Genomic DNA, 16,365 nt, shown 5'->3' on the forward strand with positions numbered 1-16,365 from the left:
TGTTAAAAAGCCACAGTGACATCACACAGCCCTGCCTCACACCCATATCTAGCTCTCTATATATCTGATGCTAGTTCCAATTGGAATATCAATCACTAAAGAACTCTAATGCCGCTTCATAGCCTTTAGTGCCTCACCCTTAACAGGCCACTGCCAAAAAGTAAGTCTAGTGCAGTGTTTGTAGAGGCTCCTACATAATGTTCCTAATGACTACGACTGTCTAATGCTCCTACCTACCTAATACTCCTGCCTAAATGTTCCCGCCTACTACTAATATCTAATGCAACCATTTCGCCAAAAGGCTGAGCTATCGCTTAGTGCTCACCGCAGGAAATATAGTTGCGAAGAATGAGCTTCATGAGTTAAGTGTTGTTAAGTGTTCCACATGACATGGAGGGATTGTATTTTTGTGGACAGAAAGTAGTCCATATGTTAGTGAGGCAGAAAAGACAGCTACCTGGGTCAGAGGAGTGCAACTTAACCACTAAAGGTATTGGTTAGTGAACTTGCAAGTTGTATGGGATATTGGTGGAAAGGCTAGCAGTAATCACAGAGGTGGACAATGTGGCTTCCTGAATAATAGTGGGCTTGTGAATCACGTATCTACTTTGATGAGTGTGCGAGATGAATACCTTAAAAAAATATAGAGGGATTTGTACAGCGTATTTAGACAGGACCGGAAAAGGGGTTAGGGAACTTCTCAAACCCTCAAGTCGTGGAGCGTTTTTGTCCCCAATGGGCAATTTGTTTATGCAATTCAAATCTATAAAATTCTGCCAATTTTAGCTCGAATTAGTGACATACAGAAACTCAGCATACGTTATTGTTCCATTGTCTCACCAAAAACAGAAAACTAGCCCATCGCCCAATCCTCCAGTGCTGGACATGTTAATGTTCGTGGACGAATGTGATTAGCTCTACATAGCTGTCTGCAAGGATACTATAAAGTGTAAATCAAACCAGCTATGTACTTTCGTATCCTCTTATAACGTTATATACAACGTTTATTGATAGTATGAAATACTTCTAAAGTCCCCAAGATCAAGAGCATTTTGCTGTTACAAGTGCTAACGTTATCACGATTCCCTCTAGGAGTTTCATGTTTTATTTTCACAATGTGTTAGTTATGTAAAGACGTTAAGCAGTAACGGTGTCGTAGTGCCTAGGTTCGAATGCTGCATGACCTACCGATACAGAAAGTCCTCCTTTACATATTCAAGAAACCTTTATTACCATGTCTTCCTGTCTCCGTGAGCATTTAAGATTTCCTAATCTATTTCCCTATTATTGAAGTTTCCCGTAATCCATGATTTACCATCTTCATGAAAGGAGTGCTTCGCCTCCTCCCTCACCGTCCTGATTTATCCTTTCTCATTACGCGATTGCTGACTTTGGGTTGCATCAGTTCTTTGGAAGAAAGTATACTACAAGACTACTGCAATCTCTATATACTGATTCAAGTTGCCATTTATTTATGTATCCTGAAAGTTAGTGTTATCCTATATTAAGAGGACCAATCCCCATCTTTTACCTTCTCTGTACTCTTTTGTTATGTACCTGTCTGAGCAGACTGTGTTAGTTAGACCTAAGTTCTTTTGAGTTTAGTTTCCAACTTTCAACCACGCCATCGACATCGAAGTTATCTCTGACACGATTTTTTAAATTCATTTTTCTTATCATCTGCTGCTCGTCCATCTGTTGCTCTCCCTGGCCTCATTGATTTCCTTTCGATTTTTGACTACCCAGTTTAACTTTCCTTCTCCTCTCTTACCTTGTCACTCATGACATACTCATTTGAAAACCCTCCCATCTGGCAATTTTGTATGGCTGTCTCAGCACCTGTTTACCATAAACTTCCATGTTAAATGATGCCCTAGTAGCTTTACACCCTTTTGATGTCAATATTGTACTAGGGTATCTCCTGTATTTCCGGAGTTCTCTCTCGACTTTCTCATTCCGAGGAGAACTGGACATTGTTTCACTCATCAAACCAGCGCGTTGAAACGAAAAAGAAGCAACTTTCATACCATTATATGTATATATATATATATATATATATATATATATATATATATATATATATATATATATATATATTTTTACTCTTAACTTTCTTCTTCCACACACTTTTCCAAACTCAATCACCAGCTTCTGCAGTTTCTCACATGAATCAGCCACCAGCGCTGTATCATCAGCGAACAACAACTGACTCACTTCCCAAGCTCTCTCATCCCCAACAGACTTCATACTTGCCCCTCTTTCCAAAACTCTTGCATTTACCTCCCGAACAACCCCATCCATAAACAAATTAAACAACCATGGAGACATCACACACCCCTGCCGCAAACCTACATTGACTGAGAACCAATCACTTTCCTCTCTTCCTACACGTACACATGCCTTACATCCTCGATAAAAACTTTTCACTGCTTCTAACAACTTTCCTCCCACACCATATATTCTTAATACCTTCCACAGAGCATCTCTATCAACTCTATCATATGCCTTCTCCAGATCCATAAATGCTACATACAAATCCATTTGCTTTTCTAAGTATTTCTCACATACATTCTTCAAAGCAAACACCTGATCCACACATCCTCTACCACTTCTGAAACCACACTGCTCTTCCCCAATCTGATGCTCTGTACATGCCTTCACCCTCTCAATCAATACCCTCCCATATAATTTACCAGGAATACTCAACAAACTTATACCTCTGTAATTTGAGCATTCACTCTTATCCCCTTTGCCTTTGTACAATGGCACTATGCACGCATTCCGCCAATCCTCAGGCACCTCACCATGAGTCATACATACATTAAATAACCTTACCAACCAGTCAACAATACAGTCACCCCCTTTTTTAATAAATTCCACTGCAATACCTTTCATCTTCCGCTTTCATCTTCCGGCTTTCATCTTCCGCAAAGCTTTCACTACCTCTTCTCTGTTTACCAAATCATTTTCCCTAACCCTCTCACTTTGCACACCACCTCGACCAAAACACCCTATATCTGCCACTCTATCATCAAACACATTCAAGAAACCTTCAAAATACTCACTCCATCTCCTTCTCACATCACCACTACTTGTTATCACCTCCCCATTTGCGCCCTTCACTGAAGTTCCCATTTGCTCCCTTGTCTTACGCACTTTATTTACCTCCTTCCAGAACATCTTTTTATTCTCCCTAAAATTTAATGATACTCTCTCACCCCAACTCTCATTTGCCCTTTTTTTCACCTCTTGCACCTTTCTCTTGACCTCCTGTCTCTTTCTTTTATACATCTCCCACTCAATTGCATTAGGTACAGTAGGGTTGAGGGTCAAGTCAATTGGGAGGTGAGTTTGAATGGAGAAAAACTGGAGGAAGTGAAGTGTTTTAGATATCTGGGAGTGGATCTGGCAGCGGATGGAACCATGGAAGCGGAAGTGGATCATAGGGTGGGGGAGGGGGCGAAAATCCTGGGGGCCTTGAAGAATGTGTGGAAGTCGAGAACATTATCTCGGAAAGCAAAAATGGGTATGTTTGAAGGAATAGTGGTTCCAACAATGTTGTATGGTTGCGAGGCTTGGGCTATGGATAGAGTTGTGCGCAGGAGGATGGATGTGCTGGAAATGAGATGTTTGAGGACAATGTGTGGTGTGAGGTGGTTTGATCGAGTGAGTAACGTAAGGGTAAGAGAGATGTGTGGAAATAAAAAGAGCGTGGTTGAGAGAGCAGAAGAGGGTGTTTTGAAGTGGTTTGGGCACATGGAGAGGATGAGTGAGGAAAGATTGACCAAGAGGATATATGTGTCGGAGGTGGAGGGAACAAGGAGAAGAGGGAGACCAAATTGGAGGTGGAAAGATGGAGTGAAAAAGATTTTGTGTGATCGGGGCCTGAACATGCAGGAGGGTGAAAGGAGGGCAAGGAATAGAGTGAATTGGAGCGATGTGTTATACCGGAGTTGACGTGCTGTCAGTGGATTGAAGCAAGGCGTGTGAAGCGTCTGGGGTAAACCATGGAAAGCTGTGTAGGTATGTATATTTGCGTGTGTGGACGTATGTATATACATGTGTAGGGGGGGGGGGTGGGCATTTCTTTCGTCTGTTTCCTTGCGCTACCTCGCAAACGCGGGAGACAGCGACAAAGTATAATAAAAAAATAATATATATATATATATATATATATATATATATATATATATATATATATATATATATATATATATATATCGAAATACACTTCCAAGAATTAGTTAGTTGGCTATTCCAATTACTTCAGAGTGTAATTACGGCAGCACATTTGAAGAGGTGGTATGTAACACTGACACTAATGTAAGGGAGAATACAACTATATTGATGAATGTATAAGATTCTTTGTTGATTATATATCTGTATTAGTTACTGTTAACCATTATGAAAGTAAATTTTCACAACTGAATGATATTGTTGGTTGGAGATCTTGTGTTGATATTTTCTTGTTTCGAGGTGACTTTAAAATAGAAATGATTTGAATAATTTCTACATATACAATAGTAACGTTATCGGTATATGAAAATATTATTTTATGATGAAAATGCTATTCTCCGTTTCAATTTTGTCTTCGCTGCGTCAGAGATGTTGGCTGCCAAGGGTGGTCGCTGGTTTGTGTGGTTCGCTGGCCTGACAACATGAGTGTTGTGCCGCACGTTGTATTATGAGTATCATTTAAAGTGTTCACGTGTGGAAAAATGAATATTAAAACGAATTATGCTCACAATGAGTTCACATTCCATTTGGATTGTTGAATTGTAGAGGAGTCGTATTTGGATTTTATATCTAGCTGAAGGTGAGGTGTGTCATACACTAAGTTACTTTAGGGATGAATTAGATAAGTGTGAGGTGTGTGAAGGGTAGATGTTGGCCTCATTGATAGCAGAGATAATCTTGCACTTAACCAATGAGAAAGGCCAAAATTTCAGCAGTAAAATTGTAATTTATTGATACTTCAGATACAATTCAGAGGTCTGTGAGAAAGAAATTTCAAGGATGTACACGGAACTAAAGTTGTTGCGTGAAGCAAGATTTTGCATTACGGACTCACGTCTTCTTCATGATGGAATTTAACGAAATCACCACAGGATTTTGTATAATGTATAAGCTTCATGTAGAGTGTGGGATTTTAGTGTAGCTCCTCCATCTGCGTCAGTTGAAAGTTCTAAAGTAGGCGAGGACTTTGTAGTTGTGGAAGATTGTGTGGTAAAAACATTAAAAGCTAATAATTGAGTGTATATAATGCAGTAGTAACACCAGTCCAATTCATACATGTAGTAAACTAACAGTTGGGACACCTTTGATGTTCTGACATCATTTTCTATCATCCTTGTACCATGAGCACATTAGAAAAGTGATCAATCATCCTGTGGACAGCTGAAAAAATATTCGCCTGACTCTTGTTTGGATTGTCTTTTTTGTTATATTAAACTTGATTGCCATTTTTCACTTCAGCAAGGTAGCACCAGAAAACAACAAGGAATGACCCATCCACTCATATACACTAATATATACATAAACACACATACATATACTGCACATAACATATACACAAATACATACAATATATGCACATATACATATATACACATGTATATATTTATACTTGCTTCCCTTCATCCATTCCTGGTGACACCTCGCTCCACAGGAAACAGCATCGTCACCCCTTGTCAGTAAGGTAGTGCCAGGAAAACACAAAAATAGGCCACATTCATTCAGTCGGTCTCTAGCTGTCATGTGCAATGCACTGAAACCACAGGTCCCTATCCACATCCAGGCCCCACAGACCTTTCCATGGTTTACATCAGACATTTCACATGCCCTGGTTCAGACCATTATCCTTGTTGACCCTAGTATACCACATTGTTCCAATTCACTCTATTCCCTGTACACCTTTCACCCTCCTGTTTGTTCAGTCTCCGATCATTCAGAATCTTTTTCACTCCATCTTTCCACCTCCAGTTTGGTCTCCTGCCCTTCCTTGTTCCTTCCACCTCTGACACATATAACCTCTTTTTCAACCTTTCCCCACTCATTTTCTCCACATAGGTCCAAACCGTTTGAACACGCTCTTCTGCTCTCTCAGCCACACTTTATATTACCACACATCTCTCATACACTTATTACTTGCTCAATCAAAGGACCTCCCACCACATATTGCCCTCAAACATTTCATTTCCCACACATCCACCCTGCTCCATATAACCCTATCTACAGCCCATGCCTCGCAACCATATAATATTGTTGGAACTTCTATTCCTTCAGACATGCCCAATTTTGCTGTCTGAGATAACGTTCATTGTCTGTTCATTGTCAAGGTATTTGGTTATTAATCAGATGAACAGTTCATTATCATTGATTAAGGCATGAGTTACTTTTAAAGTTAGACTTATTCACTCAAATGCATTTTTACAATCTTATTCATGGGTCCTTGTATTCAACAGACATTTTTGATAAGTTAAAGAAGGGGCTTAGAATTTTGAGAATTTTTATGTACTGTTTACTGTAATGAGAGGGTTTGTTTGAAATTACACTAAGATTGAATGTCCGTTTTCACATGCAGGTGTCTTTGTGGCATGATGGAGGAGCTTCCACAACAGTGCAATTACTTATCCCTTGGTGCGGCCCGTATTCGGGAGATAAAATCTATCATTACAAAGCTAAGTATGTAGGAGTTGAGATCTGTTGGCCATGGAATGATTATTGCCATTCTATTCACATAGTTTCTAGTAAAGGGCTAATTAGATGATTTTTGTATCTCATTTTTTGTGTAATGCCATTGTCAAAACCATAAACTGAAACTGAAATGTGCCGGAGTAATTGTTTTTTATTCATCAGTTGACTTAATGCTTAACATTCGTCTCTTCATCATTGCTTTCCCCAAAAGTTGAGTGACTATTGTGTAAAACAAGAATATTTTATGTTTGCACCTGTCCCTGCTATAATGTTATTATACTTTTCTCTTCTCTTGTTTTTTTATTTCCCTCTGTGCACCCCTCCATTCACTGTATTCCTATCACTTATATAAGATATGTATTTTGTTTTAGATAGCTGTGAACATGGAGGTCGAGCCTTCCAAAATTTGCCTAGACACATGCAAAGGCGAGCTGTTTCATCAAATCCCAAGCGCTTGCCAAGATATCTTCAGGAAAGACATAAGAAGGAGGTAAGATTTTACTGGCCATTATTTTGCACAAGAACTGCATATTTCCACAAACATGGATATTCAACAAGTTTTGGAAACACAGAGCAGGTAAATTTAAAGATTGGTTCATTTGATACATAAGTGAAGTAGTCTCACTTTGTTTTCTTTTTTTGCTGGATTATGCTTTTTGAGCTGAGACAGATTCAAGGATCCTTAAATTACTTCAGTTATCTTATGTAAAAAATGTTGACTTTGGTAAAAAGATACAGGTTTAGCTGATAAGGTGGTCACACAGTAACACAATTCACTTTCATGATTTATTCATAATCTGGCACCTACAATTATGCCTTTTATTTCACATTAATGTGGCAGTGCACTATACCAAAGCACCATTCCACTGTCTTTTACTGTACGATGTTTTGCTTTTATGGTTTCCATGAAAAAATACATTGGAAAATAGAACTAAAAGGTTTGAAAAACCTTTCTTGACAATAGTGGGTGATTGCTTGTCAAGAGTGATCATTCACTAGTGGTAGCATCTAAGGCAGGCATTCCAACTCACTTGGACATATGATGGTAATACATCCCACATTCTCTGAGAAAAGAAAGAAATACTCCCCCTGCCATCTCATCTAACATGAAAAACAAATATTCCTTATACCCAGGGATATCTATGAATGATAATAGCCATCAGATTATGAGATATAACTTGTGTTATGCTCTTAATTTCCTTAAAGGGTGGTGCCAATGTGAAACCTACCCATCGTCCCAGAAGAAAATATCGTCGACGACCATGCAACCTGTTGGCTGAGTACAACCGACGTCAGAAGGAATTTATCTGGCTTGAGACACATATATGGCATGCTAAACGCTTCCACATGAAAAGGCAGTGGGGCTATGCACTCCCAGACACTCCAACATTCAAAGGTTACAGAGCAACTCTAAGAGCAGCTACAAAGTCTTGCTTAATTCAGGTAAGAAATGATTATTGCTTATTTTGTAGTAGATGGTAAATGTGGAGATGGGTATCTTTAGTTGTTAGGTATTATTGGTTTTGGAAGCTGTTAACTTCTGTTATAAAGTGTTAACCCTTATGCTGTAGTTACAGGAAAACTTGGTTATCACTGTATTTGCAAAAGACAAGAATAAAACATGAAAATTTATGACTTACTTCTGAAGTTATAGATATGCATGTAGACATGAGAAAGTAAAAAAAAAGATTTTTTTTTATTATACTTTGTCGCTGTCTCCTGCATTAGCAAGGTAGTGCAAGGAAACAGACGAAAGAATGGCCCAACCCACCCACATACACATGTATATACATACATGTCCACACACACACACATATACCTACCTATACATCTCAATGTATACATGTATATACACACACAGACATATACATATATACACATGTACATAATTCATATTGTCTGCCCTAATTCATTCCCGTCACCACCCCACCACACATGAAATAAAAACCCCCTCTCCCCGCATGTGCGCGAGGTAGTGCTAGGAAAAGACAACAAAGGCCACATTCGTTCACACTCAGTCTGTAGCTGTCATGTATAATGCACCGAAACCACAGCTCCCCTTCCGCATCCAGGCCCCACAAAACTTTTCATATATACACATGTACATAATTCATATTTTCTGCCCTTATTCATTCCCGTCACCACCCCGCCACACTTGAAATGAAAACCCCCTCCCCCCGCATGTGCACGAGGTAGCGCTAGGAAAAGACAACAAAGGCCACATTCATTCACACTCAGTCTCTAGCTGTCATGTATAATGCACCAAAACCACAGCTCCCTTTCCATATCCAGGCCCCACAAAACTTTCCATGGTTTACTCCAGGCACTTCACATGCCCTGATTCAATCCATTAACAGCACGTTGACCCCAGTATACCACATCGTTCCAATTCACTCTATTCCTTGCACGCCTTTCACCCTCCTGCATGTTTAGGCCCCGATCACTAAATCTTTTTCACTCCATCATTTCACCTTGGATGTATATCCTTTATCTTTATTTTGTCCTGGTGTAATATTGACATAACATATGGGGGCCATCCAGCCAGTGCCTTGGTGCATGGCAGGGTAGGAGTGAGAGGGGGGAGCCATGTTTTAAGGGGGAAGGAAGGAGTAAGAAGTGAGTGGAATATTGAACTTGTCATGCAGTTTTTCAATTTGTGGGCAGAAATTTTGTAGCAGGCGATGTATGGTGCTGTTGATTGTGTACCAATATTGTATGATTCTTGTTGCACTTAAAATATCGAAACTACAGAACAAGTGAGTAACTGAAATAAAGGGGGTGAACAAATTTGTCTAAGAATTATTATAAAGTTTATGCCTCACTTGCACTCTTTTTTTGCTGTAGACTTCCTTCACATGGCACCTGCATTGCAGGAAGATGATACTGGGAGATGGCAACATAAATGAATCATCCATTCTGACAGAAATGTTACTGAGGGCCTGAGTGATGCATGGGTGGTATGAAGTGGCCAACTGTTACATGTTATGTGGTTTATGAATGTAAGCTTGTCCCACAGTTTTAAGAATGGCATTGGAAATTTGTTTAATATGATGTATGTTGCAGGTGGTTGTAAACCATCAAATGCTATATTTTATAGTTTAAGGGTGAATGGAGACGTGCATTTCTTTTTTTACCATAGAGTAGACTGATGAATGTATGTAATTAGAGGGCATGTACATATAAGACTGTATAAGCAGAGGAAGTGCTATTTATAAGAATTTGTTAGATTAGAGTTAAGAAATATGTATATGATATAGGCTTAAATGTGAGCTACTGTTTAGGTGTATGAAGATGGTAATATGTTTAGATAATGATTATATGTTATATGTGTGAGTTTAAGATAGTTCAAATTCTGTAACCTAGGACCTTTAGGTACTTCTTCTAGTCTTTACCTATAGGCTCCCAACTATTCTTCCTCTCCTCCAGTCTGGTGGTACCTCGCTAATGCAGGAGATGGTGATCAGGCATGATAAAAAAAAAGTAACAGAAAACAAGTTTTTAGGGTCATCTGAGGTACTCAATTCAGAACATAGAAAGACTGAACTGCAGTTACCACAGCTTCACTGGTCTGTGTTGTTTGTGTTGAACTGCTTATCTTCTAAAAATATGTTCTATGTAATGAATTATTTTGGCTGCATCACCATTTATGATTACACCATTGAAGTTATTACTGTAGTTGATACAGTGAGAACAAACTACCAGTATTGTGACTAGGCTGGTCAGCAAATAACACCAGCCATTCTCATGACATTCACATCAAGTAGCATTTGAATTGTGTATGTGGAGATGATATAATCCAGCAAGTATCATTGTCTTACACTGCCTTGGCTTAGAAATAAGTCTCTTTATAGACTTAAGGCCAGGTGGATAATGTTGTAATAGAGTGGAAGCACCCATGTGTCCATTACCAAGGCATCAGAGTTTCTGGGAGTCTGGAAGGACATTTAACACCCTCTCTCACTGACATACAGTTAACATTATCCCCTTCCCTGCATGAGGTGAGTTGTGACCTGCTGATATGGAAGAACCACATTGTACTTTTTTCTTTAGACAGATTTTTTCAGCAGTTGATTTGTTTTTTCTTGTGAAACCAACAACTGTGTAAAATTGGTTGCTTTTTCTCATAAAACCAGAAAAAAGAAGAAAGAAGAAATATTTTTGATGTGAAGTCATGTATTTTAATTTTTGAATACAATCAAATCATGTTTTTGCCAACAAAAAACAAGTAAGCACATTGTGTTATATAACAAAAAAGAAAAAGCCTGACATTTTTAAGCTTTACATCAGTCAAATCTCGTTATCTATATCTCTGATGCTGTTCCCATCAGGAACTCCCTCAAGTTGGGGTGTCCATGGCAAAAGAGTTAACTGGTTAGCTCCTATGCCACTTCTTTGTTTCAGTGCCTTGTCCTTAATGGGCCTTTGAAAGAGGGCAACTCTAGCGTATATTTCAAGGGCTCCTAGCTCATGTTTTAAATGACTTTTTCCACCTAATGAAAATACCTATTTGTTTCTCCTTACTACTTCTACCTAATGCTCTTTTTTACTATTTCTACCTAATGTTTGTCTCATTTTCCTGCGTACTCCTTTTGTTTATTGCTCTTAGCACATAGCTCTCATTGCGGGAAAATATAGAGGTATGGAGAATGAGTTGTGTGAGTTAAGTGTTGTAAAGTGTTATGTGTGACAAGAGAGATTGTATGTTAGTTGACAGAATGCCAGCAGTCCATATGTGAATAATGCAGAAAGAGAAGACAGCTACTTGGGTTAAAGGAGTGCAACCAGAAAGTGGGGATGGATAACACCAAAGCTGGTAAATTAAAAAAGCAGAATATTGAGGAATCTTTGAAAAAATGTTCTTTCTTTTTGGTTTTCACAATTCATTATTATTTTTTCATTTCTTAATGGAGTAAGCCTTCAATTTGACGAACCCCCGATATAAGGGATTTTGGATTTTATGGACCGGGCAGATGATAATAATTGATAATAATCTAAAGAATTAAAGAAAATAAAAATCTCAAACACCGCACCATACGCATTTCATGTTGTACTTGTTTTTGTTAGCATGGAGTATACTTATTTTGTTTTGGTCTCGGTCAGCTTCAAGCTATCATGTGGTCAGGTTGTATACAGAGAATTGTGACTATTTATTAAATAATTTTGCAATCCTTACAATTTAAAATGGCATCAGGTGATTTTTTTTTTTTTTTTTTTTTTTTTTTTTGTCGCTGTCTCCCGCGTTTGCGAGGTAGCGCAAGGAAACAGACGAAAGAAATGGCCCAACCCACCCCCATACACATGTATATACATACGTCCACACATGCAAATATACATACCTACACAGCTTTCCATGGTTTACCCCAGATGCTTCACATGCCTTGATTCAGTCCACTGACAGCACGTCAACCCCGGTATACCACATCGCTCCAATTCACTCTATTCCTTGCCCTCCTTTCACCCTCCTGCAAGTTCAGGCCCCGATCACACAAAATCGTTTTCACTCCATCTTTCCACCTCCAATTTGGTCTCCCTCTTCTCCTCGTTCCCTCCACCTCCGACACATATATTCTCTTGGTCAATCTTTCCTCACTCATTCTCTCCATGTGCCCGAACCATTTCAAAACACCCTCTTCTGCTCTCTCAACCACGCTCTTTTTATTTCCACACATCTCTCTTACCCTTACGTTACTTACTCGATCAAACCACCTCACACCACACATTTTCCTCAAACATCTCATTTCCAGCACATCCATCCTCCTGCGCACAACTCTATCCATAGCCCACGCCTCGCAACCATACAACATTGTTGGAACCACTATTCCTTCAAACATACCCATTTTTGCTTTCCGAGATAATGTTCTCGACTTCCACACATTCTTCAAGGCTCCCAGAATTTTCGCCCCCTCTCCCACCCTATGATCCACTTCCGCTTCCATGGTTCCATCCGCTGCCAGATCCACTCCCAGATATCTAAAACACTTCACTTCCTCCAGTTTTTCTCCATTCAAACTCACCTCCCAATTGACTTGACCCTCAACCCTACTGTACCTAATAACCTTGCTCTTATTCACATTTACTCTTAACTTTCTTCTTTCACACACTTTACCAAACTCAGTCACCAGCTTCTGCAGTTTCTCACATGAATCAGCCACCAGCGCTGTATCATCAGCGAACAACAACTGACTCACTTCCCAAGCTCTCTCATCCCCAACAGACTTCATACTTGCCCCTCTTTCCAAAACTCTTGCATTCACCTCCCTAACAACCCCATCCATAAACAAATTAAACAACCATAGGGACATCACACACCCCTGCCGCAAACCTACATTCACTGAGAACCAGTCACTTTCCTCTCTTCCTACACGTACACATGCCTTACATCCTCGATAAAAACTTTTCACTGCTTCTAACAACTTGCCTCCCACACCATATATTCTTAATACCTTCCACAGAGCATCTCTATCAACTCTATCATATGCCTTCTCCAGATCCATAAATGCTACATACAAATCCATTTGCTTTTCTAAGTATTTCTCGCATACATTCTTCAAAGCAAACACCTGATCCACACATCCTCTACCACTTTTGAAACCACACTGCTCTTCCCCAATCTGATGCTCTGTACATGCCTTCACCCTCTCAATCAATATCCTCCCACATAATTTACCAGGAATACTCAACAAACTTATACCTCTGTAATTTGAGCACTCACTCTTATCCCCTTTGCCTTTGTACAATGGCACTATGCACGCATTCCACCAATCCTCAGGCACCTCACCATGAGTCATACATACATTAAATAACCTTACCAACCAGTCAACAATACAGTCACCCCCTTTTTTAATAAATTCCACTGCAATACCATCCAAACCTGCTGCCTTGCCAGCTTTCATCTTCCGCAAAGCTTTTACTACCTCTTCTCTGTTTACCAAATCATTTTCCCTAACCCTCTCACTTTGCACACCACCTCGACCAAAACACCCTATATCTGCCACTCTATCATCAAACACATTCAAGAAACCTTCAAAATACTCACTCCATCTCCTTCTCACATCACCACTACTTGTTATCACCTCCCCATTTGCGCCCTTCACTGAAGTTCCCATTTGCTCCCTTGTCTTATGCACTTTATTTACCTCCTTCCAGAACATCATCAGGTGATAGAGGAGTTAAAAGAAAGCATGTGAACTGTATATTGTATTACTGTATATTGTATAAAAAAAATGGCCCATGGGTTACACTCGAATTAACAGACCTTTGGCATTAACGGACACCCCTTACCCTCTATTAGTCCATTAAATCGAGGGTTTACTGTATTCCATAAGTTAGTATAAGTGTTTAGTCATGGTATGATAGTTTTGAAATTTTGCTAGCATGTATGGTTTGGCTGAAAGCAGTTTTAGAAAAAAAAAAACACATCCAGGTATCCATGCTGTGTACTCTTATGCTACATATGTACTGGAAGTATACAGTAAAATCTTAGGAGTGTTATACTGTTACATTATATGTGTATTTCACAATGCTCTGCCATTTTGATGCAGTTATATGCTTCGAGGACTTGCACTGGGTGCAGTAGGTTGGGGAGGAGTAGATGGTTGCACCATTTGCTGTGCACCATGATGAAAAGAGGCAACAGGGGGAAAGACATGTTGAAGGATTCTGCTTGTCTGCTCCACAATATCTCGGCACCTCTAGGCAAAGCAACCAGTAGCTCACAAAATGGACTCGGGCATGTAGTCATTGCCATCAGATTTAGGGTCAGTAGTATCATTCTCAGAATTAGACTTACACCGTGCAAAATTATTGCCGAGTTCATCATCATCTAAAGCAATGATTAGACATGTACATGTTTAGAAGGGCATTTTAATGGGATTGAACAAATATGATGTGTTATCTCATAAGATCCTAAATATCTTGAAAGCTAACACACATTTCTGTGACAGCACTTGCAACACATTGCATCACTTGAACAAAAGAATCAGACATTTCTCATATGTGCAAAGGGGCATTTATTGTGAGACACAGTGGTGGTTCACATACACCTGATGGTTACAAGTGTGAACTTGTGAAATATTGTAAGATACACCAATAAACACTTTATAAACACTTCACAGGCAGATTTACAGACAAATATTACCACACATTGGAGAGTGGGAGTGTGTGAAAGACTAAAGAAAGAGACTATAGAGAATTTTTAAAATGCCATTTCATTGCACCTTCCTGCATGGTTGCTGGGAGGTAATTGATGAACTTATTGCATACACCCTCTAGGGTTGCTGTATATCTCAGTAGTGTTGGATTACCATAAAAAAGTAGGCTTTGAGGAACGATTAGCTAAATTTTCACAAGTCATTGTGGATTCCTTGATTAGAAATGATTATTTTCATTTAAGCAATTTAATTGTCACATCAGGTGCCAATTGGATAAGACAATATATTGACATGACAATTGCATCATGGTGTGTAAGGGTGTTAGGGATCGCATGGTTAGTTATATGAAGCTACTTTATCATCAATAACTATAGCATTATTATGTATGAAAATTATGCTTCTTGTCTCCAGTAAGAGAGGATCTGTATAAAAGAAAATAGCTTTATAACAGGTTTAGGTGTTTTACCACTCATCTGTTTAAGGAAACAGAGTGAAAATATAGATTTTACAAAGCTCTATAGGCTTAGAAAAGAATGTATGCTTAACTGTGTTATAGATATGGGGAAAGAAAGACTGAAAGAGTTGACAATTTACATAAGCTACCTCCATAGCACCACCTGTAATAGACGGTCTTAGAACTTTTTGAGAAATAATACTTCCCACTTATTACCTGCATGTTGTAAAAGGTGACTAAGGGGGGGTGGAAGTTCCTTTTTACTTTACCAAAAGAAGGAACAGAGAAGGGGGCCAAGTGAGGATTTTCCCTCTTAGGCTCAGTCTTCTCTTCTTAACACTACCTCGCTAATGTGGGAAATGGCAGATATGAAATATTTGTGTGTGAACGGCATGTGTACGAATAGGAAGAGAGGAGACTGATTGGTTACCAATGAATGTCGGTGTGTGGCTGGGGGATGTGATTTCCCCATGGTTGTTTAATTTCTTAATGGATGGGGTGATTAGGGAGATAAATGCAAGAGATTTGGAGAGAGGGCTGAGTATGCAGACTGTTGGGGATGAGAGGGCCTGGGAAGTGAGTCAGTTGTTGTTCGCTGATGATACAGGTCAAGTGGCTGATTCGAGTGAGAAACTGCAGAAGTTGGTGACTGAATTTGAAAGTGTGTGAAAGGAGAAAGTTGAGAGTAAATGTGAATAAGAGCGAGGTTATTAGGTTCAGTAGGGTTGAGGGACAAGTTAATTGGGATGTAAGTTTGGAGAAAATTGGAGGAAGTGAAATGTTTTAGATATCTGGAAGTGGACTTAGCAGTGAATAGAACCATGGAAGCGGAAGTGAGTCACAGGGTGGGGAAGGGGGCGAAGGTTCTGGGAGCAATGAAGTATTTGTGGCAGGAGAGAACGACATCTCAGAGAGCAGAAATGGGTATGTTTGAAGGAACAGTAGTTCCAACAATGTTATATGGCTGCAAGGCATGGGCTATAGATAGGGTTGCATGGAGGAGGGTGGATGTGTTGGAAATGAAATGTTTGAGGATAGTATGTGGTGTGATATAGTTTGATCATT

General features: G+C 39.4%; 1 protein-coding gene across 17 annotated transcripts in view; it reads left to right on the plus strand.

The window, feature by feature from the left end:
* Positions 1-16,365, plus strand: part of Pop1 (POP1 ribonuclease P/MRP subunit) — a 139,699-nt gene that overhangs the window by 17,207 nt on the left and 106,127 nt on the right. For 10 of the 17 annotated variants that reach the window (XM_071684918.1, XM_071683598.1, XM_071684823.1 and 7 more), the window contains exons 4-6: positions 6,584-6,684; positions 7,072-7,186; positions 7,903-8,139. In XM_071684918.1, coding sequence (XP_071541019.1) covers positions 6,584-6,684; positions 7,072-7,186; positions 7,903-8,139 — 453 coding nt within the window. Of the gene's footprint in view, positions 1-4,641; positions 4,817-6,583; positions 6,685-7,067; positions 7,187-7,902; positions 8,140-16,365 lie in introns of those variants that run through there. The other 7 variants (XM_071684627.1, XM_071684535.1, XM_071684358.1 and 4 more) reach the window with 4 other exon arrangements.

Source organism: Panulirus ornatus, chromosome 1 (genome assembly GCF_036320965.1).
Source record: "Panulirus ornatus isolate Po-2019 chromosome 1, ASM3632096v1, whole genome shotgun sequence".
NCBI classification, from domain to species: Eukaryota; Metazoa; Arthropoda; class Malacostraca; order Decapoda; family Palinuridae; genus Panulirus; species Panulirus ornatus.